Raw genomic sequence first — 23,732 nt, 5'->3', positions numbered from 1 at the left:
CTACTTAACAACAGTAGTTTTACGTGAACATTTAAAAAGACCACCTCATCATGGCACCAGAAATGCTTCCATTAGTCTCCTATGCTGATAAGCAAAGGGAAATGTGTACACATTGAGTGGCCTTAGCGTGTCATAAGCTTGAAATAAGTTATTGTGGTGGATTAATCAATCCCTCGTCCCCCTTGTAGCTTTAGTACCTGAGTGGCTTCCCAAGTCTAGACACAGAGTAGCTCGAAGAACCCAACCTGAGTCTGACTCATCTGACTCCCACAGAGTTCATCTTGTCTCTCTGGAAGAAACAGTAGTCGAAGTGCAGGCCAGTGTGGATTTTGTCAGATAAAAAAACTGTACATAAAACTGTTAAGTAGGTGTTCAGAGTCAGGAAACGTGCACTTTTTTTTTTTAAGATTTTATTTGAGAGAGCAAGCATGTGTGCAAGAACAAGGTGTGGAGGGCAGAGGGAAAAGCAGACCCCCCCCCAGCAGGGAGCCTGACGCAGGACTCCATCCCAGCACCCCAAGTTTATGACCTGAGCTGAAGGCAGACACTTAATCAACTGAGTCACCCAGACATCCCAGAAAAACACTTCTATTTTTTGCTTTATTTTCTGATGAAAATATAGGTGAGAACATGCAAGAAATTACTGTGCTAAAATGATGGATTCCCAACTAATGTCGCATTTATTTCAACAGAAGAGTTTGAACCCTCCTTTAGAGTTTAAGGGATTTAACACAAGAATCAATGAAGCAGAATACAGAAGACCAGAAGGCTATGCACCGAAACAGGTGAACCCAAAAGAGAAAGAGACTAGATTACTGGAGGTTTGCCCCCAAAACAGCTGCTTTTGAACCCATAAAGAATATGCTGATTGGTTTCGTGGGGTGAAGAATCTGGGCGATGAATTAACCCGTGCTGTCACGTGGCACGATGCGCCTTGTGAATTCTTTTCCTTCTGCAAGCTAAGCCACGTATTCTTGCCCCAAAACCTTGTGGTCGGGAAGACGACGGATTCCGGTTTCACTGGGAGTAGGGTCTCTAGGATTCTGCCTAGGTCGCTTTCATCTCACAACGATCAGATGCCAAAGCCGACCCCACTCGCCCACCCCGGGGCCAGCGGCCGGGGAGGATGGCTGGGCGCAGTCCGCAGGCTCGCAGGCACACCCAGCGGCGGTCACTCCGCGGCTCCTAGCGCGGGAAGTTCTTGGGGTACAGCTGGAAGAGCTTGCCTTCCTGGGTGGGCTCGAAGCCGTACTTTTCCAGCTGCTCCGGGTCGAAAGTGCCGTCCTTGAAGTCCTTCTCGATGGCAGGTGCCACTGCCTCCCGGAACAGCTGTTCGGCCGTCAGGGGCGTGTCTGTGCCCGCCTGGGCGCGGTAGTTCACGTAGGGCTTGAGCCTGAACCCGGCCAGCTCGGGCACCACGAGCTCCGGGACCATCTCCTTGACCAGCACGAACTTCCCGTCGCGGCCGCGGACGCCGGTGCCCTTGGCGCCGCGACCCTTGTAGAAGGTGCGCGGGCCCCGCTTGCTGGTCCACTTGCTCATGCGGTCGGCGCCCCGCACCAGCATGCGAGCAGCCCCGCTCAGGAGTCCCATACTGACCCCTGCACCACGCGGGCGCTCGCCCAGCCAGCTCCCAGGCACACGAACGGCCGCACCACCCTCCGCTTCCGGCGCCCTCGGCGGCTTCCGGCGGTCGGCGCGGCTTCCGGCGCCACCCGGCCTTCGCGCCGCAGCAAGAGCAGCTCCGATTGGCGGCGCTGCGTCCAATGCCCGGCCTCGGCCCTGCGGGTGGGCGGGACTTCCGGGCCGTGGCCCGTGCGCGGGGAGGCGCGGCGCCGGCGGCCGGGCGGCGGGGCTAGTGACGGGAGCGCGGGCGTCGGGAGCGCGCGGTCCCGGTGAGTCGCCACAGAGCGCCCCGAGATGGCGATGCCCTGGGTCTGGCCCTATCAGGAAGGGTAGCCATCAGTGCCCCCAACCCGTGACGGGACGCACAGTGCCCCACAGGCCCGCCCAGCCCTGCGCTGCGCTGCGCGGTGGGAGGTGCAGGTGGGAGGCGGATCCCGTGTCCTCTCGGTCTCCCGGACGTTAACCACAACCCCCAGCCCCGACGCCCGTCGACCCGGAGCCCCCAACTCCGAGGCCCCCCAACCCTGAGGCCCAACCCCGAGGCCTGTCAACTCCCAGCCCCCAACCCAGACAATAAACCTCGAGCCCCCCAGCCTCGCTGTCCCCAAACCCAAACTCCCTAACTCCGATGCCCCTTAACTCCGACACCCGTCAACCCCAGCTCTCCACGCCCCGACGACGTCCAGACCCAACGCTTGTCAACGCCGAGGTACTCCAGCCCTGATATCCACCCACACCGACACCCCCCAGCCCCGATGACCCCTTAAAATGACACTCGAACCTGGATGGCCACTAACCCCGATGCTTCTCTAACCTGCCGCTTCCCAACCCTGCAGCCGCCTGACCCCCACTGCCGTCTGGCTCTGTGCTGTCCCAGGCAGTGTAGCAATGACTTCCACCTTGTCTCCCTAGCAGGTCCTGGGGGCCATGAGCTCTACCGCACTTCAGACGCTCAGGGATGGGGTGTGTGGGGAGACTGCCAGGTTAGGGCACTTGCAGGCCACAGAGGTGGGGTCAAGGGCACTGCTGGCCCTTCAGGAGAGGACCATCTAAGAAGGAAGGGTTTTCCATGTGGGTGGCAGAGGACACTGGACATTTGACCGAGGAGCAAATGCACTATGACCCCGCATCTACCTTCTGCATCCCCACTTCTCTGGATGGGTTTTTGGGAGAGACAAGTCCTCTCTTGCTGCTGCTGTTCTAAGAGGCTGGGAGCCACAGGGTGGAAGCCCCAGACCTGGCTCCTCCCCAGTAGACGGGGGCAAGGTGAACCACTCTCCAAGTTCATCCTCCTCTGGACCCGACACACCCACCTTGAGGACTCAACCCCACTGGATAGGAAACCCCCTGAGGCAGGCCACTAGGTTGTCTCAACAGTTGCCCTGTGGGGCCCCGTGCACCCCTACCCCACCCCCAGCCACAGCCTTGTCCCTGTGGCCCTGGATGCTCCTGGCGGCACTAGGCCTTGGCTGAGCTGCCCATGCTTGCCCTTGACCTTCTGGGAGAGGAGCCGGACTTGGCTGCAGTTGTGGGTTCCTGAGCAGCTGCAGGAGAGCTGGGAAGGAGAGAGGGAAGTGACACTGGTGCTTCTCTTCATGGAGAACACAGCTGCCTTCAGGGTTTTCCTTTTAGTGCAAACACAATTTAAACAGAAAAGGAACCCAGGAGAAATGGCTGAAAGCATTGCTCTGCCCCGCCAGCATGAGTTGGGGGGACACTTCCCCTCCTGTGAATCAGTCTTTCTTTTTTTCACCTTGACTGGTTTTTTGTCTTGTTTTGTTTTTCATTTTTAGCCATGAAGCAAGAGGAGGATGCCAGCCCAGAGGTATGGAACTGGAGGGTTTCAGGGATGAATCAGAGCCTCAGAATTCCCACTTAGGGGCATTTCTGGACCAGGAGAAAGGGTCCTTTTCGCATTTGCTCTGTGGGCAGCTCCTTGAAGTTGGCTGAATGGGAGTGGCAGCTTGGGCCCCTCTGTCCCCTTGTCAGAGTTGAGATGCTGCCACTTCTTCCCCTGAGGTCACAGCTGTCAATTCCTGCTTCCCCTTAGGACTTTTGCTTGCTTTCACTCGAGTCTTTTTCTCTGTGGAATGTCTGTAGCCAAATCACAAAGGCCTTTATTCCTAAAGCAGAAAAGTGGATGTATTTAAACAACCATGAAAAGCCTGAGATGCTCAATATAGGAGATTGTATAACTAGGTTATGGGCCACCTGTGTGACCCTTTCCTTGGTTACCCTTGGTTGTCCTTGACGTGGTGGCTGAACTCCAAGGGACACACCTAAGAGGAGAGTGGGTCGCGGGTGCTGTCATTTCGACAGCTGAACACACACTCCAGGCCAGGAGAGACTGGATGCCTCAGCTCTGAAGCAGAAAGCTCCCACTGCTTCCATGTGCCTGCTGAGCCAACTTCAAAGACCTGGTTTTCTGGGCCATTTACTTATCCTGTCTTGTGGCAACATTCTGCTTTTGAGACTTTTTTCTGAATGCCCTTCCATTTTATTGGGTTTTCTGTCATCCCCGCTGTGTCTGGTGCTCTCTCTAAGGATCGGACCAGCTACTTTAGCCCTTGGCACTTGTGACTTGAAAGGGTTAACAGGTGTCCCCTGCCCCATCTTGCTCCTGGCTGCTGGGGGAGAGGTATGTGGATAACCGGAGGAATACAGAGTGGCTGCTTGTTTGGCTGGTTTCTCTTGTTCATTTTCATCTTTTTGGGGGAATCAGCCGATAATCCTCCATGTAGGTGGCCCCAGCCATCTGCCCATTCATCATCCTGTGCTCACTTTTTTCTCTTCCTCCTCCCTCCCTTGGGTTTGGGCTTCTGAAGCACCATTAACTCCTTCCCTGGGAGGTGGTAGGGAAGCAGGCACATAACCTTTCCATGCTATGAGCTGGTATTCAGGGTTCTCAAAATCCGGATGGCTCCTTGGGGTTTCTCAGCATTGCTGTGGTGTAGGCTTCCATGTGTCCTGCAGCACACAGTCCCGTTGGTGATCAGAGGGCACTGAGTGATGGCCTTCGCACCCCCTGTGGCCAGCCAGGCTTGCTCCTCTAGACTTGCGTCTGAGGGACTGGAAAGCTGAAGATGTAGGATTCACATGTGATAAGGATGCCTAGGGCATTTGTGGTCAGCACAGCACGGCTGCTGCCCCTGCCCGACTGCCTGACTGGCCCCGTGTCCTGTGGGTGGCCATGGGAGACAGGTTTCTATGTCTCCTGAGCAGGCATGCTCAGAGGACCTCAGCAGCCCAGATGATCACTTCTTCTGGGGCTGCTCACTTCCTCCCTAACCAGCAGCTCTATTCTTGCTGCCCTGGGAAGCCAGGGCCATGCCTGTGTTGGCCCTTCCTGACCACGTTGTTCTCCTCTAGGCTGACTTCTGTCTGGGTGCTGCCCTGCAGTCCTGGGGGCTGCAGTTGACGGAGCAGCATTCACAGTCCACCATGGTAACCATCTCAAGTGCTTCCTGGTGATGGGTGGGCCCTGGGATTTGTGGCTTGTTGCACTCCTGGCTGCTCCTGGCCCCCTTGTCCCAGCCTGTTGCCAGGGTGGGGAGGGGCTCTGTGGCAGTCTTGCTGACGGGTGCTCTGTCTGTGACCTCACCCAGCTGATAGGGATTGTGATTGGAGCCCTCCTGGCCCTGGCCCTCATTGGCATCACCATCTTTTTTGTGTACAGAAGGGTTAACCGATTCCGTGAGTATCTTGCTTCAGACTTCAGCTCTAGGGGTAAGGGACAAGGGCTTGGGAGGGTGGGAGGGGTTTTTGTGACTTGCCTGTGTTTTGAGCTCCTGGGAGCAGCTCTCAGGCCTGTGATAGCTTTTGTTGGGAACTGCTGGCCTGTCCCCACTGAGGCTGTGCATGCCGGACCCATGGAATTTGTGTATGTTCCCAGCTTTCTTGGCTTACATTTCTGAGCCAGACTTTGGTAAGAAGAGATGCAAGTCCTGCTCCCTGGGAGCCAGCCTGTGCTCGCCCCAGGCCCAAGATGCCACTTGCCTTTCCCCCACGCTGTATGATGTAGCAGGTGCGGGCGGGGGGGCTTGGCTTGCATGTGCTACAGGCTGTCTGGCAGAACCCTCCCGCCTCTTTGTGCCCCAGACATGGCTCAGGAGGCGCCTGTGCTCCCCTTGCAGGACAAGTACAGCCCACTCCTCAGTACAGGTTCCGGAAGAGAGACAAAGTGATGTTTTATGGCCGGAAGATCATGAGGAAGGTAACCTGTGCTGCAGGCCCGCTTCCTACAGGCCCCAGTGCAGTGGGGCCCCCAGCAGCCTGTGGCTGCCCTCACTCTGCAGTGCTGTGGCCTCCGTGCCCTCAGAGACTTAGCCAGTGCAGACAGATGGAGGCCTCGTCGGCCCGTGTCCTGGGGCACGGCGGGTCCTGCCAAGATTTGGACATTGGGAGGCCTCCCTTGTCAGCATCAGTACCCACGTGAAGGATAAGTGGCTTGGTCCAGTCCTTCCTGGTCACCCCTGGCCCCTTCCCGCTCCCTGAGGGCAGGACGGACTTAACACTGCCCAGGGCCTTGCTCTGCTCGAACTACGTGCTTCGAATAGCTGCTGGCGTTGTAGAGTAGCCTCTACTCACCACTTCTTTCTGGATAAGCAGCTAATACGTGTTCTCTGTAGCAAACTTGAAATGCCACAGGAGAAGGCATGTGAGTCCTTGCATGGACCTCCCATTCTTCTCAACGTCAGGCTGTGATGTGGAGGTCCACTGGTGCTGCTGACGGGCCGTGGCACGGGCCTCGAGCCTGAACACTTTCGCCTCACGGCCTAGTGAGGGGCCACATGGGCTGGCCTCACGCAGGTCTTGAAGGAGCCTGCGTGTGGTCGGGTGAGGAGGCAGTCAACCAGTGGTCCCACTGAGGACTGTGCAGTGGCCAGACACGGGCGGAGGAGGAGAGAAGAGTGGTCCAGTGGTGCCAGGTCACCTGGAAGGAAGGAGTTGTGACCACACACCCACAGCTGACACCATGGGGCAGGTGCCACTCGGGGAGCGGAGGGGCAGTGGCTGCCCAAAGGGGGCTTGCTGACATCCAGAAACCAGATGAGCTGACCTCAGTGGTGGGGGAGGGGCAAAGAGCTTTCCAGACCTGGGATGAGCATGCAGGGACTTGGATTCTGGGGGGAGGGGCAGTAGGACAGGGCAGGGCCAGCTTTTCTTATGTATTCATGTATTTATTTATTTTAGAGAGAGGAGAGCGTGTGTGCGTGTACGAGCCGGAGGGGCAGGGAGAGGGAAAGAGAACCTCAAGCAGACTCCATGATGAGCAAGAGCTGGACTCGGGGCTCAGTCTCAGAACCCTGAGATCACGACCTGAGCCAAAACCAAGAGTCGCCACCCGGACACTCCAGGGCCAGCTTTTGAAAGGCTGTGGAGAGGGACTGCTGCATCAGCACAGCAGAGGAGAGGCTGAGCAGCAGCCTTGCAGGCAGAGGGGGCACAGGCCTGAGGACCTGGTGCTCTGAGAGTACTGGCTGTTTGGGGATATGGCCATGAGGTGCTTTGTCTGTGGTACAGGGATGGTTCCCCGTGTCCTGGGCAGGCAGGGCAGGCAGGGCCAGCCCCTGGGAGCTGATGCCACGCCTGCAGGCAGGTCCTGAGGGCTGCGGCTGAGCCCTCAGGCTGAGGCCAGGTCCTTTAGGTCCAGGCTCAGGACTCGGCCTCTCCTTTCACCTTGCAGGTGACCACGCTGCCCCACACGCTTGTGGGGAGCACGGCGCCCCCCCGGCAGCGGATGAGGAAGAGGACCAAGGTGCTATCTTTGGCCAAGAGGTACTAAGAGTGTCCTTCAGGCCACACGTGTTGCAGCTGCCCTCCCTGGAGGGCACTGGTGAGCCTGCTGGCCATCGCTGCTGCCCCTGGCTGCCCTGCCTCTGGGTCTGCAGTGCTCATGCGTCTGCTTGGAATCCCTTTGGGCTCCAGGTGCATATATCTCTGCTTTGTAGGATTCTGCATTTCAAAAAGGAATACCCAACCCTGCAGCCAAAGGAGCCACCACCCTCCCTGCTGGAGGCTGACCTCACGGAGTTTGACGTGAAGAATTCTCACCTGCCGTCAGAAGTTTTGTACATGCTGAAGAACGTGCGGTAAGACGGAAGCCGAGTAACAGAGGCCTGCTGCAGGAGGGCCTGGGGCTGTGCTCCCTTCCCTGTGGCCGTGCTCCCTTCCCTGTGGCCGCCAGTGTGGCTCCTCGCGCTTCTTTCCTCTTGTATTTGCTCGTCGGCATTTCCATGATCAGGAGGAAACTCAGAGCAGGTGCGGGAAGTGTGTGGCTGGATCGAAGCTCCAAGCCCGGGCTCCCTCCCACCTCCGCCTGGAAACTCCATTCCTCTTTCGAGCACTGCTTCGCCGTGCCAGGCTTTTGTGTACCCCTCTGGTTCAGATTCACAGTATGGCTCAAGAGTTCTTCAAGCTGATGGGAAAGCAGTTTATGGGAGTTCCTGAAGTTTCATCGTCTGTCCTGACAGTGAATCGGGGTGCTAGTGCTGCAGGGTCCGCACCTCCGTGAACCCCAGCTCTGTGGATCTGTGGATCTGGCCAGGGGTGACGGCGGCAATGGCTGTATCTCCATCAGCCTCCCTCTCTTCTTCGGGAAGGTCTCCCACATGTGCCGTGCTTTTGCAGGGTCCTGGGCCACTTTGAGAAGCCACTGTTCCTGGAACTTTGCAAACACATGGTCTTCGTGCAGCTACTCGAAGGGGAGCATGTCTTTCAGCCGGGGGAGCCAGATACCAGCATCTATGTGGTGCAGGACGGGCGCCTGGAAGTCTGCATCCAGGACACGGTGAGAGTGCCTGGCCACGTGTTTGTCAGTGGCCTGATGGAGTGCAGAGCGACGTGGAGGGTGTGGGTCTGCTGTGTTGTGTGCGTGTGTGTGTTTTAAGTAAGCTCTACACCCAGTGTGGGGCTTGAACTCACAACCCTGAAATCCAGAGTTGCACACTCTACCCACAGAGCCAGCCGGGCGTCCCTGTTGTGTTTTTGCTTACATGTCTGGCATTTAAAAGATTTTTTAAGGTTTTCTATTGAAAAGTTAGTATAAAATTTTACGTTTCGGTTCTTTGGGGAAAAAGGCACACTCGGTGTCAGAAGCATTGGCTTCTGATTGATGTGCCTTTCGATATTGGTACATTACCTTTCGCTCACACATGTGGGGGTGCCCATCATTTAGTGGGTTCAGTGGCATTTGGTGGTTTTCTGCATTTTACCTGTTCTAAGCCTTTTGAGGTGTCTCTCCTGTCTCCTTGGAACAGCCTCCAGCGCTTGGGTATTGATCTGCCACCATCAGTTGAACCCTTGCCTTATGTTCCAAGTTTCAGATTGTGAATGATTTTAACTCTAAGAAAATAATTAAGGTATTAATTCAGCTGGAAACAATATGCTTACTTTCCGCCTCTGTTAAATTACACCTTTGAATCAGAATTGCCAGGGGGCGACCTCCAGGCCAAACTTGTGGAGGTCTTGCTTTCCACAGGGTGTATCTGTTGACGTGCCCAGTGGTGTGATCCAGGCTTCCCACGTCTTGTTATTGTTGAAACAGACACACAGGGAGCCCCAGACTGCACAACGTGGCCCCCTGACCTTAAGGAAATCCCCACCTGCCTGAGCCCTGGGGGTGGGCCCTGACCCAGCGTGGATCCCACATGCCCTTTCTAGACATGATGCTGTCTGTGTGAGGCTTCATCTACCCTGGACTTGATGGGATGATGAGAAAGGAAATGGTCTTCATCCAGCCTCCTCCTGCCACGCCATCAGTGTCCAGGGCTGTCGCCACCCAGCTGGCGGGCCTTTCCTGGAACAGAGCCTCTGGGTTAGAAGGAAGGGTTTTTGGAGGCTGACCAGGGCCAAGTTTGAACAAGTTCACAAAGGGTTTTCCTGGGTCAAGCTGTGATAAAGTTCCTATACTAAATAACCACCATAGTTTCCTTTCTCTTTCAATCCAGTGGAAAATATATCAAAATGCCATTATTTATACCAGTAACAACTGAATTTGGCCCTCACAGCCCTCTGTTTAGATCAGCAAACTCCTTAGGTTTTGTGAAATCCAGTCCGGATAAGCCCTGGGTTGAAGGGCCACACTCGGGCTGGACTCCCTGATTGCTCTTACTCACCCTCATGTTTTCTGTCCTGTGCTTTGGAGCTTATCATACCCTGAATTCCCGGAGGTCAGCTAGGGCATGGCCTAACTGAGGACAGGCGACAGTGGAGGTTGGGTGGCCCAGTGGATGACTCTGCTCCGCTTCCTGAGCGCAGGACGGCACTGAGGTGGCGGTCAAAGAGGTTCTGGCCGGAGACAGCGTCCACAGTCTCCTCAGCATCCTGGACGTCATCACCGTGAGTCCCCCGGGTCCACCCAGAGTCACCTGGATGGCAGGCTCCTCAGCGCCAAGACCAGTTCTCCCCAGTGTCGAGGGGCTGGCCTAGGGTGGGAGGGACCCCCCGTAGGTCAAGGGTGTTTGGGGGAACAGCGTTAACTGTGCGCTTAAGAAGAGCTGGGCATTTGCGCATGCATTTTGGCTGTCTTTTAAATGGTTATTTTCTGGACTGAGTAATACACGCACGTGGTCCGAGATTCAAAAGGGACAAACATTGTGTAGTGAAAACATTTCCTTTCATCCTTCAGGCCCCAAGGCCCATTCCTAGGAGGGGCCCTCCTCTGAATCTTCTGTGCCAATGCGTATGCCTGTTGTTCTCAGTCTTCTGCTGTTGAGTGTTGTGGTGAATGGTTTTGTGTGCACATTGTTTCATGTATTTGGCTAGCGGAGACTTCCGTGGTGTGAGGGTGCACACCCACCCCCACGCCTGAGCCACAGTCCTGTGACACCCGTGTCCTCACCCACCACCCAGGCAGTCATCTCATGTTCGATTTTTGCCAGTCCAGTCAATTACAAAATAATATCTCATGTTATCTTGTGATTTTTAAACTTAATGTCATGGAATTTTTTTTTAAAGATTTTTATTTACTTATTTAGAGAGACTGTGAGCAGGGGGAGGGACAGAGGGAGAAGCCAACTCCCCTCTAAGCAGGGAGTCTGATGCGGGGCTTGATCCCAGGACCACAAGATCATGACCCGAGCTGAAGGCAGATGCTCCTCTGACTGAGCCCCCCAGGCTCCCCGTCATGGAACATTTCACACATACGCAAAAGTAGACAGAAGAGTAAAATCAATTACATGTGCAGCACTAGCTGTAGGAAGTCTGAGCTCTGCACACCTGTTCCCTTCTTGTTAACAGGAATTTAATGTCTAATTGTCTTTTTTTCAGAGTAAAATCTCTGTACAGTGAAACAAATCTGAAGCGTGTCCTACCTGAGTTTTGATAGTGCACACACCGGTATAGCTCAAAAGGCGTATTTGATCGTCACCTTCACCGTGAGGTCATACTTCCTGCTGTCACTTTTAGTTGTTCATTGAGGCAGCTTGTACCTCATTGTCCCCAGACATTGCCCAGAGGGGTCTGCAGAGCGGGTTAGCAGACCTTGGCAAGGATGCATGCATGTGGGGCTCGGAGTCCAGGTACTTGTGTGACACTCATGATGGGTGGGGCCCTTGGTGGGTATCCTCTGATCTAGCCCTGGGTTCTTGTGTACAAGGGGGTGACAAACTCGGAACTTTGGGGTGTCCACTGTGTTCCCCCATTCCTGTTAGGCTGGCACAGACATGCTGTAAGCTTTGTTGGGGTCTGGGGTGGAGGTGTTGATAGGATTGTGGCATCTCGCTCTGCCCCCAGGACCTGGTGTGTCTTCACAAGACGCTTGGCCACTGCTGAGAGAGACACCACCTCCTCTGAGCAAGGCTGACCCGCCTGGAAAGGCCAATGCCTGTGCCTAGAGCGTTGTGCTGGGAAGGGCACCCAGATGTGCAGGGCAGGTCCCATGTGGCTCTGTAGGCCTCTGGCTGGTATGTGTCAGGATCTGTCAGGGGCACTGTGAGCCTGAGAAGCCCAGGAGGTGTAGACAGATTGTCTCTCCACGTGGAGATAAATTAGGGAGTGATGCAGCTCTGTACCCTCCCTCTACCTTGGCGAGGATTAAGCAAAAGTAGCTTTGGCGGAGGCTCTTCCTGGTATTTCTTGTCTGTAGTGAGTCTTTGTCTCGTTGTAATTTTGGGCTTTGACACCATTTCTTGCAGCCCCAGGAGATGTGTGCTGTGAGCAGGGCCTCCAGCCTGCTGCATCCCTGTGCTCCTTCTGGAGTGGGAGCCCATCTCCCTTCGGTGGGGTGGGGTAAGAAAATAGGAGTGATATTTGAGAGAAAATAATTCTGTGTTGTGATTAATAGATCATCTGTAAGGACATCACTTTTGCCTAATCAAATATTTGTGTTTGTCATTTAAAAAAATTAATTTTATCCAAGTAACAGATTATAAAAAACAGTTTTGGTGTTTTTGAATCACAGTTGTCTGTTCCACTGCCCTCTCCATCTCTTCTAGGCTTTCTGGATGACCTGTTCTCTTGCTCTTTTGTAATCCTTCTGTCTTAGATTCATGTAGGCTTCCTGGCCTGGAAATGAGGGCAGACTTTCCTGATTGCTCTGTTGCCCTCCACACTCTTCTCACCCCAGCAAAGCCACACTCAAGTGGTGTTGTTCACCTCAGTGAGGTTCCTTTCTTGTTTTCCTTGGAGTTAACAGTTGCTTTGGTTTTTGGGTGGCTTCGTTTTTTGTGTATGTTGTAGTCTGGTGCCCTGCCCCAGTGCCCTGTGAGTTGAGAAGCCCCCGACCCCCCATCTTCTTGTCCAGCCTGACCTCCCTGGGCTGAGCTCCAGCTTCCCAGGGTCTCCGCTCCTCATCTGGGTCCTGTCCTGTCTGTGTGGGGCCCTCACCTCTGCTGCCTTGGCCAGCTTGCTTGTTTTGGTGGAGCAGTTCCTGTCTGCTTCCCAAGAAGGGTGTGAGGGAGATAGAGTTCTGGAACCTTACAAATCTACAGTTGTCTTTATTCTCTGCTACCTTTCCCTTTCTGTTACACTTTCTAGGAGATTTCTTCCATTTTATTCTCCAAACTTTCCACTGAATTTCTAATTTCAGTCACCGTGTATTTTATTATTTTATTTTATTTTTTGTTTTATTTGTTTATTTCATTTATTTTTAAATTAAATTTTTAAGACTTTCAATATAGTTACACACAGTGTTGTGTTAGTTTCCGGGGTACAACACGGTGATTGAACACTTCCATGTATCACCCAGTGCTCATGATGACAGGTGCCCTCCTTAACCCCATCTCCTGTTTCACCCGTCCTCCCCTCTGGTTATCGTCAGTGTATTTTTTATAAGTAACAGTCTGTTTCTTGGCTTCTCTCTGTCTTTGTCCTTTGCTTGTTTGTTTCTAAAATTCTACAGATGAGTGAGATCAGACAATATTTGTCTTTCTCTGACTGACTTATTTCACTTAGCATGATACTTTCTAGGGGCTCCTGGGTGGCTCAGTTTGTTAAGCACTCCACTTTTGATTTTGGCTCAGGTCCTGATCTCAGGGTTGTGAAATTGAACCACGCTTAGCGTGGAGCCTGCTTAAGATTCTCTGTCTCCGGGGCGCCTGGGTGGCTCAGGCACCTGCCTTCGGCTCTGTCATGATCCCAGGGTCCTGGGATCGAGCCTTGTATCTGGCTCCTTGCTCAGGGGGGAGCCTTTTCCCCCCTCCCTCTGCCTCTCCCCCTGCTTGTGCTCTCTCTCTCAAATGAATAAATAAAAAATAAAAAAGATTCTCTCTCTCCCTGTTCCTCTGCCATTTGAGTGCCCTCTCTTTCGCTCTCAAAAACGCTCTGTAGATCCATCCACATCATTGCAAATGGCAAGATTTCATTCTTTTCCACGGGTGAGTAGTAATCTGTTGTCTACGTGTACGTATATATATTATATATACATGTACATGTGTACACACACAGCTCATCTTCTTTACCCAGTCGTCAGTCAGCAGGCGCTCGGTTGCTCCGTATGGGGTGCACATACCTATGTATGTATTTTACATGTGTAGTTTTTTAATTAGTGTTTTCTTTTTTTTTCTTTAAGATTTTTTATTTATTTATTTGACAGAAAGACAGCCAGCAAGAGAGGGAACACAAGCAGGGGGAGTGGGAGAGGAAGAAGCAGGCTCCCAGTGGAGGAGCCTGATGTGGGGCTCGATCCCAGAACGCTGGGATCACGCCCTGAGCCGAAGGCAGACGCTTAACGACTGAGCCACCCAGGCGCCCCTAATTAGTGTTTTCATATTCTGTGGATAAACACCCAGCAGTGGAGTTACTGGAGTCATGTGGTAGTTGTATTTTTAATATTCTCCACACCCTCACGAACACTTGTTTCTTGTGGTTTTGGTTTCAGGGACCATGTTCTCTATTTTAGGAGCTCTTTTTTTCTTCCTCTAAATTATTTTTTTAAATAACATCTTATTATTTTTTATGGATGAAGTAAGACGAAGTTTTCTTTTGCTCCCTGTGTCTTCTCTTGCTCTTTTGGGTCTCTCTTCTCTGTTTATCTCAGCTTCTGTCTTTCCCAGCAGCCCATTTGTGTGGGAGTGACATCACATTGACCTGGCTACGTCACCAGCGTGACTGAGCCCCACACATGGAGCCAGAGTGAGTCACAGAAAGAACATCTCACACAGACAAGCCTGACATGTGAGGGCAGAGCGGTGGTCAACACACAAGAGGGCCAGGCAGGCCACACAGCCCTGGTGTAACTGTTCAGCATGGCTGTCCCAGTGTCCCAATAAAGATTTATTTACAAACACAGGCAGGGGGTGAGATTTGGCCCTTGAGCTGAAGTTTTCCCGTTCTGGCCAATTAGTGTTACCTGTCAGGACTAGGTTGATCAGGCTCAGTGGGGGCTCAATCTGGGTTGCTGGAAATGTCCTATACCTTCATTCGAGTGCTGGATATATGGGTTAATTATAAAAAGAAAAATACCGTGAGCTCCTTGGAAGCCGGCTGTGAGCCCCTGTGTGCTCAGGGTTTGTCCCCCCAGGGCTTACTGCGGGAAGGCTGGCAGGGGCCCCACAGGTCAGCCTCTGCAGTTTTTTTCTCTAAAGCTGAATCTCAGAGAGGAATCTGCCCATGTCCCGCCACAGAGGAGCTGGCTTGGAGTTCGGGAAGGAGTGTGGGCTTGCCCCATCCAGGTGGACACTGTCCTCCAGCCCAGACGTGAGACAGTGCCTGGCTGTGACCTGCCCGCTTCACCATCTGCAGGATGCCAGTGGCCAGCTGCAGGGCAGGGAGGGGGCTCAGGCCCTCCTGTGAGGATGGCTTTCACCGTCTTGGCTCTGTACCCAAAGGAGAACGGTTCAGCTTCCATCACATGGCTTGGTCAGCTGCCACTCTGTCACATACTTTTCACTAGCTTCCAAAATGTTGTTGAGACATCTCGTCTGCTCTTAGCTTTTGTCTTGATTCTTGGAGGGTTGTATCTTTTTTTTTTTTTTTTTTTTTTAAGNTTTATCTATTTGACAGCACGCACAAGCAGGGGGAGGGGCAGGCTCCCCGCTGAGCAGAGAGCCCCACGATGTGGGGCTCGATCCCAGGACTGCAGGATCATGACCTGAGCCGGAGGCAGACGCTTAACCGACTTGAGCCACCCAGGCGCCCCTTGAGCCAGCCAGGCGCCCCGGGTTGTATCTTTTTAACAGAGCAGAGATAAGTGGGCATGCCATGGAGATACGCACTATCTTTACTGGGAGGTTGCCTTTATTATTATTTTTTCTGACTGAAGTAAGAACATACTCTTTTGATACCTAGGCAATTTTGATTCTGTTAGTTTTTTTCCATTTTACTGTGAAATCACCGGCACGTCACTGTGAGCGTGGGGTGTATGGCAGGATGTGCTGGTCTGCGTCTGTTGTGAAAAGATCACCACGACAGGTCCAGCTAACACCCATCATCTCACAGAGATCCATTTAAATGAGATGTGGCGAGCTCCTAGGACCCCCTTCACAGTGCTCCTGTGGGACCCGCGGCAGCTACGGGCACCGTGTTGCTCGTTGCATCCCTGGTACTCATCGTCCTGATACTCTAACTGGAACTTTGTACCCTTTGACCACCTTACTCCAACTCCCCCTTCCGTTATTGCTTTCATTTTTACAAATGTCGTGAAGCGTTTCAGCTGTATGGAAATGCAGTCGACTTAGCAGCCAGGTTAGCCGTCACCCAGGTCACGTAGCCATCGCCGAGCTGGCTGGCTGTCGACCCCCCCTCCGGAGGGCAGCTGTGGCCTCTGCAGCTGGGCCTGTGCAGGCCGTCAGTGTCAGGCGTCCGCTCGCACGGCTGTGTCCTGGCTCAGGCACCCGCTGCCAGCTGACGTCCAGCTTGTTCATAGTTGTTTTTTCTCGTGCTTCTGCTGCTGAGAATGTTCGGAAAGGCTTGCAAGCACGATGCTTTTTGGGGGCTACACCTGGGCCTTGCGCACACGCTCAGCAATTCAGCCTCTCTCTGGGGTTCACATAGTGTTTCAATTTTAGGTGAGGTCGAGGGTATTGTTTTTCTAAACAAACAAGTCAATTTGAAATAAGTAGCCCACGAGCCATTTTTAACAACAGTGGCTACACTGTCATTCCCTTTTCCCACGTTTCCCCCAAACATATGCACCTGCTTTTCTCTCTGATTCTTGGACCAAGATGAGAATTGCCATATGATGGGAGCCAGCCCTCCCTTGGCTCCCCTGGGATCTTCTAGCTGCTTGACTCGTTTGTAAGTGGGACACTGGGTGAGGCCGCATCCAAGATATACCCTCTACCCACTGTGCACCCACCGCAGGGGTGCCCGCTCTCCACAGAGCGGCCGACTGGTGCTTAAATGATGAGGGGGCGTGCTGGCACCTTTGTCATAACTCCTGGTGCGTGAACAGCATGGCAGGCCTCAAGCTGCCGTCTCAGTGAAGGGAGCCAGCTCTGTGTGATTCCATTTATGTGACGTTTTGACAAAGGCAAAACCATCAGGACAGATGAATGCTGGGTGGCTGCCAGGAAGCGGCAGTGAATGGACAGGGTGGTGACAGCGGAGGGCGATGTCCTGGCTGGAAGAGCGGGCCCTGCGGGCTCCTAGGAGGCGCGTCTCCTGAGGGCAGTGGGCATGCGGCCCGAGGCACCGCAGGGCCCTGGTGGGTGCCTCCACGCACAGCCACGTGCTGGTGTCTCGTCGCTGCTGGAGACGGGGTTGCTGGGGGCAGCCTGACCTTGCCGTCCTTGCAGGGCCACACCGCTCCGTACAAAACCGTGTCCGCCCGCGCCGCCGCCCCCTCCACCGTCCTCCGGCTCCCCGCGGTGGCTTTCCAGGGAGTCTTTGAGAAGTACCCTGAAACCCTGGCCAGAGTGGTGCAGGTGGGTCATGTGTGCAGGAGCCCTTTATGGCCCAGGGCCCGGGACAGGCGCTCACCACAGGCTGCGGCGTCAGTTCTGAGTGTCGCACACCCGGGAAGGCCCGTCTGGAGAGGGTGTAGGAAGGACTAAGGAGGTTTTGCAAAGGATTTGTGATACATATCTTACAGTAAAAGTTAGTGTTGATGACCTCAAAGAGGTCTTCAGAATCCCCACTAGCCCCCCAAAGAGTTTATTATTAAATTCCTTGTTTTGAAGTAATCTTAGATTTACCAAAAACTTGCAAAATAGTGCAGTTTTCTTACGCCCCTAACGCTAACGTCTTAGGTGACCACGGTGAGTTGTCAGGACTGGGGGCTTCATGTTGTGGCGGGGCTCAGGGCGTCTGGAGGACGCGCTGGGCGCCGCACAGCTAGCCGTCCCCTCACAGATCATCATGGTGCGGCTGCAGAGGGTCACCTTTCTGGCTCTGCATAACTACCTGGGCCTGACCACAGAGCTCTTCAACCCGGTAAGCGCAGCCTCGCGCCCTCGTCCGTGTCGCCGGGACCCTGGGCTTTGAGAGGGGCTTGTGGGGCTGTGTTTACTCCTCTGCCTTAAAGCCTGTGCTGGTGCCAATCCCATGCTGGTTCTCCCGAGACCTTGTGCTGAGGACCTGTCCCGCCCATGAGACTTGGGGGTGGGACTCCCCGATGCCCCTTCCAGGAGAGCCTGCGGTTTGGCCTGAATGTGATCTCTATGGTCGCCTTGCTCCATTAGCTCACCTGCCCCTTTCCTGCTGTTCACCTGGCACAGGCTTCTGAGCTGCCTGCCAGCCCAGTGGAGACGGTCCCCTCCTGTCCCTGGGACTCTCTCCTGCCAGCGCTGTGGGCGGAGGAGTCAGCTTGCTCCACCCAGAGCTGCTGTGAGCAGTAGGTTAGATGGGACCCTCGCGGGCCCCGCTTGGAGGGGCCTGGGCGCTGATCACTCATTTCTGGGGTCAGCACTGTACTTGGGGCTTCTCCCGAGTTCTGGGGGGTTTTAGGGTTTATTATCTCTCTTTACTGGTATTTTAGGGCACACCCTTTTGTTTTCTGCATTACTTTTCATCTTTGTGAGGAGCGTTAAGGCTTCTAACGATGTTGGCCATCATTTAAACTCTATAGAGTTGCCAGGATAAAGCAAGCTGGGCTTTTGTTGCCTTGAGCTTACAGCTGGTCTCTGTGCTGGTCACCACTCCTCTTGTTCTCCCAAGTGTGGCTGCCAAGAGAACTAGCCCAGGGGTGCCTCTGGAGCACCTGCTGCTTTCTCACACCCCAGGAGAGCCAGGCCATCCCCCTGGTGTCTGTGGCCAGTGTGGCTGCTGGCAAGACCAAGAGGCAGGCATGCTGTGGCTCCGAGGATCGTCTCGAGAGGCCCCTGCGGCCCCAGGAGTCCTGTGACCCAGGTACTGCCCCCAGACTGGTCCCCAGCTTCCCAGCCCTCCCCCTCCCGTCACCCCCATCTCTGAGGGAAGACTTGACTCCAGGGGAAAGCCATTCAGGGAGCAGACTCCAAGCTTCATGCTGCTCTGAGCTCTCCAGAGGGTCCTAGATGTGGGGAGGGAGACTGTCCATTGAGGCTTCTTGGCTACAAGTCACCTTCAGGGTGACTGTGTAACACGTAGCCATGCTAGCAAATATGGGATAGGTCCCCTGTGTGTTTACAAACAAGTGGCTGATGGACTAGTGAAATAAAGCTGTGTGGCTCGGTGTTTTTAGGTTCATCCACCTGAGGGGCCAGGGAAGCACCGAAGCATGCCAGGCTCACGCCAGGTGTGCTCAGGTGGGCACCTCGACTAAAACAGTCCCTGGGAAGGGGACGTGCGAGGCTTCAGCCTGGTGGAAGCGGCTGGCAGCAAGGGGCAAGTCAGTTCAGGAAGGCCTAGGAGAGGCAGAGCCCGCCTGTGTCCAAGGCTGGCTGGCTAACCACTCCCCTCGGCAGGTGGGTGTGGGTGCTGAGGCTGTGGCCTGAGGGCCTTGAGACATGAGGTCTGTGCACTGCCGTGGGAACAGAGGCCTTCCTTCCCGCCCATCTCCTCCCAGCAGATCGAGGGGGCAGCCGTGCAGCAGCCTCTGGGCCTCTGCTGAAGAGGAGCCAGTCCTTCCCGCTGCCTTCTGTCCGCGAAGAGATCCTGGATGAGCTCAGCAAGGCCCAGGCAGGTGACCAGACCCCTTTTGCTCCACCAGGTAAGGCACTGGGCACCCTGAGCTTGAAGCATTTATAGGTGGGCAAGCTCTCAGGCCCAGAGAACCTTATGCCCACACGCTGGCTTGATTAAATGCAGTGGCGAGCGTCTTGCTGCCCCGAGCATCACGTGGGCTTCTGTCTACACTGCCCCATTATACCCCTGCTGCAGGAGCATCTCCAGTGCCATCCTTTCTCCCCTGTGCTGGGCTGTGCCCACCAGCACACCGCTGTGTGGCATCATCCACTGAAATGGACTTCCTAGGCCCTCTAACCCCTCAGCTGCCACCGGGATCTGCTTTCATTAAAGCAGAGATCTCAGGGCACCAGGGGGCCTCGCTCAGTGAAGCATCTGCCTTTGGCCCAGGTCATGATCCCAGGGTCCTGGGACTGGGCCCTGCCTTGGGCTCCCTGCTCAGTGGGGAGTCTGCTTCTCCCTCTCCCTCTCCCTCTGCCTCCCGCCCCGACTTTTGCTCTTTGTCTCTCTGTCTCTGTCTCTCTTCTCTCAAATAAATAAATAAAATCTTAAAAAAAAAAAGGCAGAACTCTCCAGGGGCTGTCTGTGCCGGCTCCTCCCCGCCCTCTGCCGTGCTTTCTCAGTGGCTCTCTGACCCTCTCTGGAGCACCTCCCCCATGGGGACCTGGTCACCTCTGTGTGCTGCGGCCTGGATGGTCTCCCAGTGTACCCTGCGGTACTCCCAGGGATTCCCGCGTCCAGCCCGCAGTCTGCACAGACTAGCTCGCCCCTTATCACCTTCGAATTTTGCTCTTACGTTAGAAAGCTCCTGTTGTTTTCATTCGCATTTTCTGAGCTGTAGGCAAGTTTCATCATCTGGTGTATTTGAGACCCATTTGGGTTCCCTCTTCCAGATTCGTCTGTTTAGGGGCACCGGCTGGCTCAGTCGGTAGAGCGTGTGACTCTTGATCTCAGGGTTTTGAGTTTAAGCCCCACATTGGGTGCAGAGCCTACTTAAAAGTAAAAAAAAAAGAATTGTCTGCCTTTATTCTCTGCTCATTTTCTGCAGGGTTTTCTGAGTCCGTATTGTTGATTTGCATTAGTTCTTTATATGCTCTGGATAGAGACCCTTCATCAGTTGTAATTGCTCCGATGCGTTTTTCTGGTCTCCGTCTGTCAGAAGACCCAGGCTTGGGTGCCTGGGTGGCGCAGTCGTTAAGCGTCTGCCTTCGGCTCAGGGCGTGATCCTAGCGTTCCGGGATCGAGCCCCACATCAGACTCCTCTGCCAGGAGCCTGCTTCTTCCTCTCCCACTCCCCCTGCTGTGTTCCCTCTCTCCCTGGCTGTCTCTGTCAAATAAATAAATAAAATCTTAAAAAAAAAAAAAAAAAAAGACCCAGGCTTGTGGACCGTCACAGAGCAGGAACCGTGGTACTCCTTTATTGAAAACCAACCGTTGCACACCCTGTGATCTATGTTTGGCACTTTCCTCCTTGTTCTTTCCTGATTCACTGGCTCGTAAGCGTGTTCTCCCAGATCCTCTTCCGTGAGCTGTGTGCTTCCCCTTCCGCACTGAGGGCTCCTTTGTTTGCCCTTCCTGCTCGTGTGTGTTCAAAGTCAGAAATCCAGCCTTTTCTCACTTCGTGTGGTGGTGATTTACACAGCACCATTCACAAAACGATCTTCCATTTCCCATTGCCTTTTCTGGTGCCGTCTTCATTTGGTGTCAAATTTCTGAATATACGTGGCTTTTTTTTTGTTTTTTAGTAATAGCTTTTTGGAGATATGATTCACATACCATTGAGTTTACCTTTTTAAAGTGTATGATTCATTAACATATTCACAGAATTGTGTATCAATCACCACTATGTAATGTCAAAACATTTTGTCAGCCAGTAGAGACACCGCGTCCCCATTATCCGTCACCCCCTGCCCCAGCCCTGGGCAACCACTGATCTGCTTTCTGTCTCTTGGATTTGCCTGTTCTGGATATTTCATTGCTTGGATCTACTTTTTAGGCATCTTTTGTGTTCTACTGGGATATATGCCTATTTCCTCACGGACACCAGGTTGTTTTCAATTTTCATTAACTGTTTTTGGTTGTATAATATGAATACAGAAGGTGTAAACCGTAAACGGGCGGTGTGAGGATTTCTCATAAATTGAGCTCGCCTGCGAGGCTGTGCCCAGACGCAGAGAGCACCCGCTCCGGTTCCCACCGGCACGGATGTTAGGCTCTGCCACCTGTCCCGCCAGAGCTCTCCGCTCTCCCGAATTCCCCAGCTCGAGCTGCTCTCAGGGTCCGGTGGCTTCGGCTCAGCTTTGTGTCTGATGTCCGTACGTGTTGTGTGCAGCAACACGCACCTGTTCTCGGCGGTGGGTAGCGATGTGTCGTGTGGCTTCACTGCATTTACGTGTCTGTTGAGCACACATACGTGTTCCTGTTGGAACTGCCAGGTCATAGAGTGCACGCTGTTGGCTCAGGAGACACTGCCCCCGGTTTTCTGGGTGCCCGTCCTGATGCGTACTTCCACCGCCCTCCTCAGACTGTGCTGTCCAGTATGGGGCCCCCAGCATGCGTCCCTCTCAGCGGTTAGATCCTAGTGACTCAGTCCTCTGTCCCACTCAGGCGCTCTTGGCCTTGTGCGTCAGTGCTGCTGACAGGCCGCACCGTCTTGCGGGAAGCCCCCTGCCCCTGCCCACTGTCTGCTTCCTCTCTTCTTCACCTCGGCCCCTCTGGCCCACCAGGCCTCTCTCTGGCCGCACCCCTGTCCTCCTGATGACTCCTGAGCCCCGGGACTTGCCCCCTCTGTTGGGAGTGGGCTGCACAGTCTTTTGTCTGCTTTCCTCTTAGATCATCATTCATCCGTATGGATTAATAGGAGTTCTTTAGATCTTCTCTGTATGAATCCTTTGTGAGATATATGTATTGAAGATATTTTCTGCTCTTTTCACCCTCTTAATGTGACTTTTGATGAATAGAAGTTTTTTAATTTAATAGAGTCCAATTTTTTGAGTTTTTTCTTTTGTAATCAATGCTTTTGTGTCCTGTTTAGGAAATCTGCCTGTAAGATTTAACATTTTACCTTTTATATTTATCCCTCTCGGATTGGTTCTTTTGTCTAAAGTGTGTATGAGACACAGTATACTTTTTTGCCATATGGCTGTTCAGCTGACCTGCCGTATTTTTTTTTTTAAAATGTGTTTAGCAAATTTTTCAAATAAAAAAAGCTTCAGTGACAGATAACTAAAAGTATTATCCACATGTGATAAAGTTTGACTACGGATCACCCAGTTCCACAGACACACATAGGCACAGTCACCCTCCCACTGGTCCCTACAGATAATGCCCTCAGATATGACGTGTGTCTGCAAAGAGCAGAGGGCAACATTGTAAGTGTTGCTAGCTGTCTCTACAATGTGTGATGTGCATAAACTGATGATAAGAACGGCGTCGTGTAGGACTGTGTAACCTTTACCGTATGCATGGATTAATCATGGACTGTGGTACGGTTTTATCTTTAATACTAGTTTTTTTTTTAAAGATTTATTTATTTAAGAGAGAGAGCATGCATGCGCACAGAGGGGAGGGGAAGAGGGAGAGGGAGAATCTCAAGCAGACTCTGTGCTGAGCATGGAGCCCGACACGGGGTTCAGTCTCAGGACCCTGAGATCACGACGGAGCCACAGTCAAGAGTCGGATGCTTCACCGACTGAGCCACTCAGGTGCCCCGGTTGGGTTTTATTTTTATTTATTTATTTTTATTTTTTTAAAGATTTTATTTATTTATTCGACAGAGATAGAGACAGCCAGCGAGAGAGGGAACACAGCAGGGGAGTGGGAGAGGAAGAAGCAGGCTCATAGCGGAGCCTGATGTGGGGCTCGATCCCAGAACGCCGGGATCACACCCTGAGCCGAAGGCAGACGCCTAACCGCTGTGCCACCCAGGCGCCCCGGGTTTTATTTTTTTTTATGATTTTATTCATCCGTTTCAAAGAGAGACAGCGCAAACATGAGAAGGGGGGCAGAGGGAGAAGCAGGCTCCCTGCCTAGTGGGCAGCCCAATACGGGACTCTATCCCAGGACCCTGGGATCATGACCTGAGCCGAAGGCATACACCCAACGGACTGAGCCACCCAGGCGTCCCTGGGTTTTATTTTCAAAATAGATATTGGTATCCTATGACTTGGGCTTATTAACAATAATAAAATAAAATGTTAAAATATATAACATTACTACATTGTTAAATAATAATATAACGACATTATAGGAAATACTATGAATACACAGTATCTCAGGATTAAAAGTTAGTTGTGGGGGCACCTGGCTGACTCAGCCAGTGGAGCATGTTACTCTTGATCTCGGGGTTGTGAGTTCAAGTCCCACATTAGGTGTAGAGATTACCTAAAAATAAAATCTTAAAAAAATTTTTTTTTAATTTAAAAAATAAAATAAAAATTGGTCGTGGGTTACAAGAGGGCATGCATGGCAGCACAGTGGCCTCACTCCAGCGATCGGAGTCTCCCCTCCCGGGGTCTGCGCTGCATTGCCTTCGGGGCGAGAGCTCAGCCAGCCCTCTGTGAATGTGTATGGATGTGCGTGTCCGGGCAGGCCAGCGCAGCGTCCTGAGTCCCCTCCATTTG

The 23,732-nt window shown here is 53.3% G+C and overlaps 2 protein-coding genes across 2 annotated transcripts in view; one reads left to right on the top strand and one right to left on the bottom strand.

Moving 5' to 3' along the window:
• Positions 1 to 572: 572 nt before the first annotated feature.
• On the bottom strand, positions 573 to 1,693 carry MRPL41 (mitochondrial ribosomal protein L41). Its single transcript, XM_011233474.3, has one exon. The coding sequence runs from the start codon at positions 1,591 to 1,593 to the stop codon at positions 1,186 to 1,188; it is 408 nt and encodes a 135-aa protein (XP_011231776.1). The 5' UTR covers positions 1,594 to 1,693; the 3' UTR covers positions 573 to 1,185.
• A 137-nt stretch (positions 1,694 to 1,830) lies between these two features.
• PNPLA7 (patatin like phospholipase domain containing 7) overlaps positions 1,831 to 23,732 on the top strand; it is a 69,269-nt gene continuing 47,367 nt past the window's right edge. The window contains 14 exon segments of the mRNA XM_034664901.1: positions 1,831 to 1,895; positions 2,288 to 2,335; positions 3,420 to 3,451; positions 4,996 to 5,070; positions 5,232 to 5,319; positions 5,760 to 5,839; positions 7,313 to 7,404; positions 7,578 to 7,718; positions 8,257 to 8,416; positions 9,886 to 9,966; positions 16,803 to 16,931; positions 17,359 to 17,439; positions 18,228 to 18,354; positions 18,995 to 19,135. Coding sequence (XP_034520792.1) covers positions 3,422 to 3,451; positions 4,996 to 5,070; positions 5,232 to 5,319; positions 5,760 to 5,839; positions 7,313 to 7,404; positions 7,578 to 7,718; positions 8,257 to 8,416; positions 9,886 to 9,966; positions 16,803 to 16,931; positions 17,359 to 17,439; positions 18,228 to 18,354; positions 18,995 to 19,135 — 1,225 coding nt within the window. The 5' untranslated portion in view covers positions 1,831 to 1,895; positions 2,288 to 2,335; positions 3,420 to 3,421.

This window comes from Ailuropoda melanoleuca, chromosome 7 (genome assembly GCF_002007445.2).
Source record: "Ailuropoda melanoleuca isolate Jingjing chromosome 7, ASM200744v2, whole genome shotgun sequence".
NCBI lineage: Eukaryota > Metazoa > Chordata > Mammalia > Carnivora > Ursidae > Ailuropoda > Ailuropoda melanoleuca.
The sequence above is the reverse complement of the archived record's forward strand: the minus strand, read 5'-3'. Positions and strand labels throughout refer to the sequence as shown.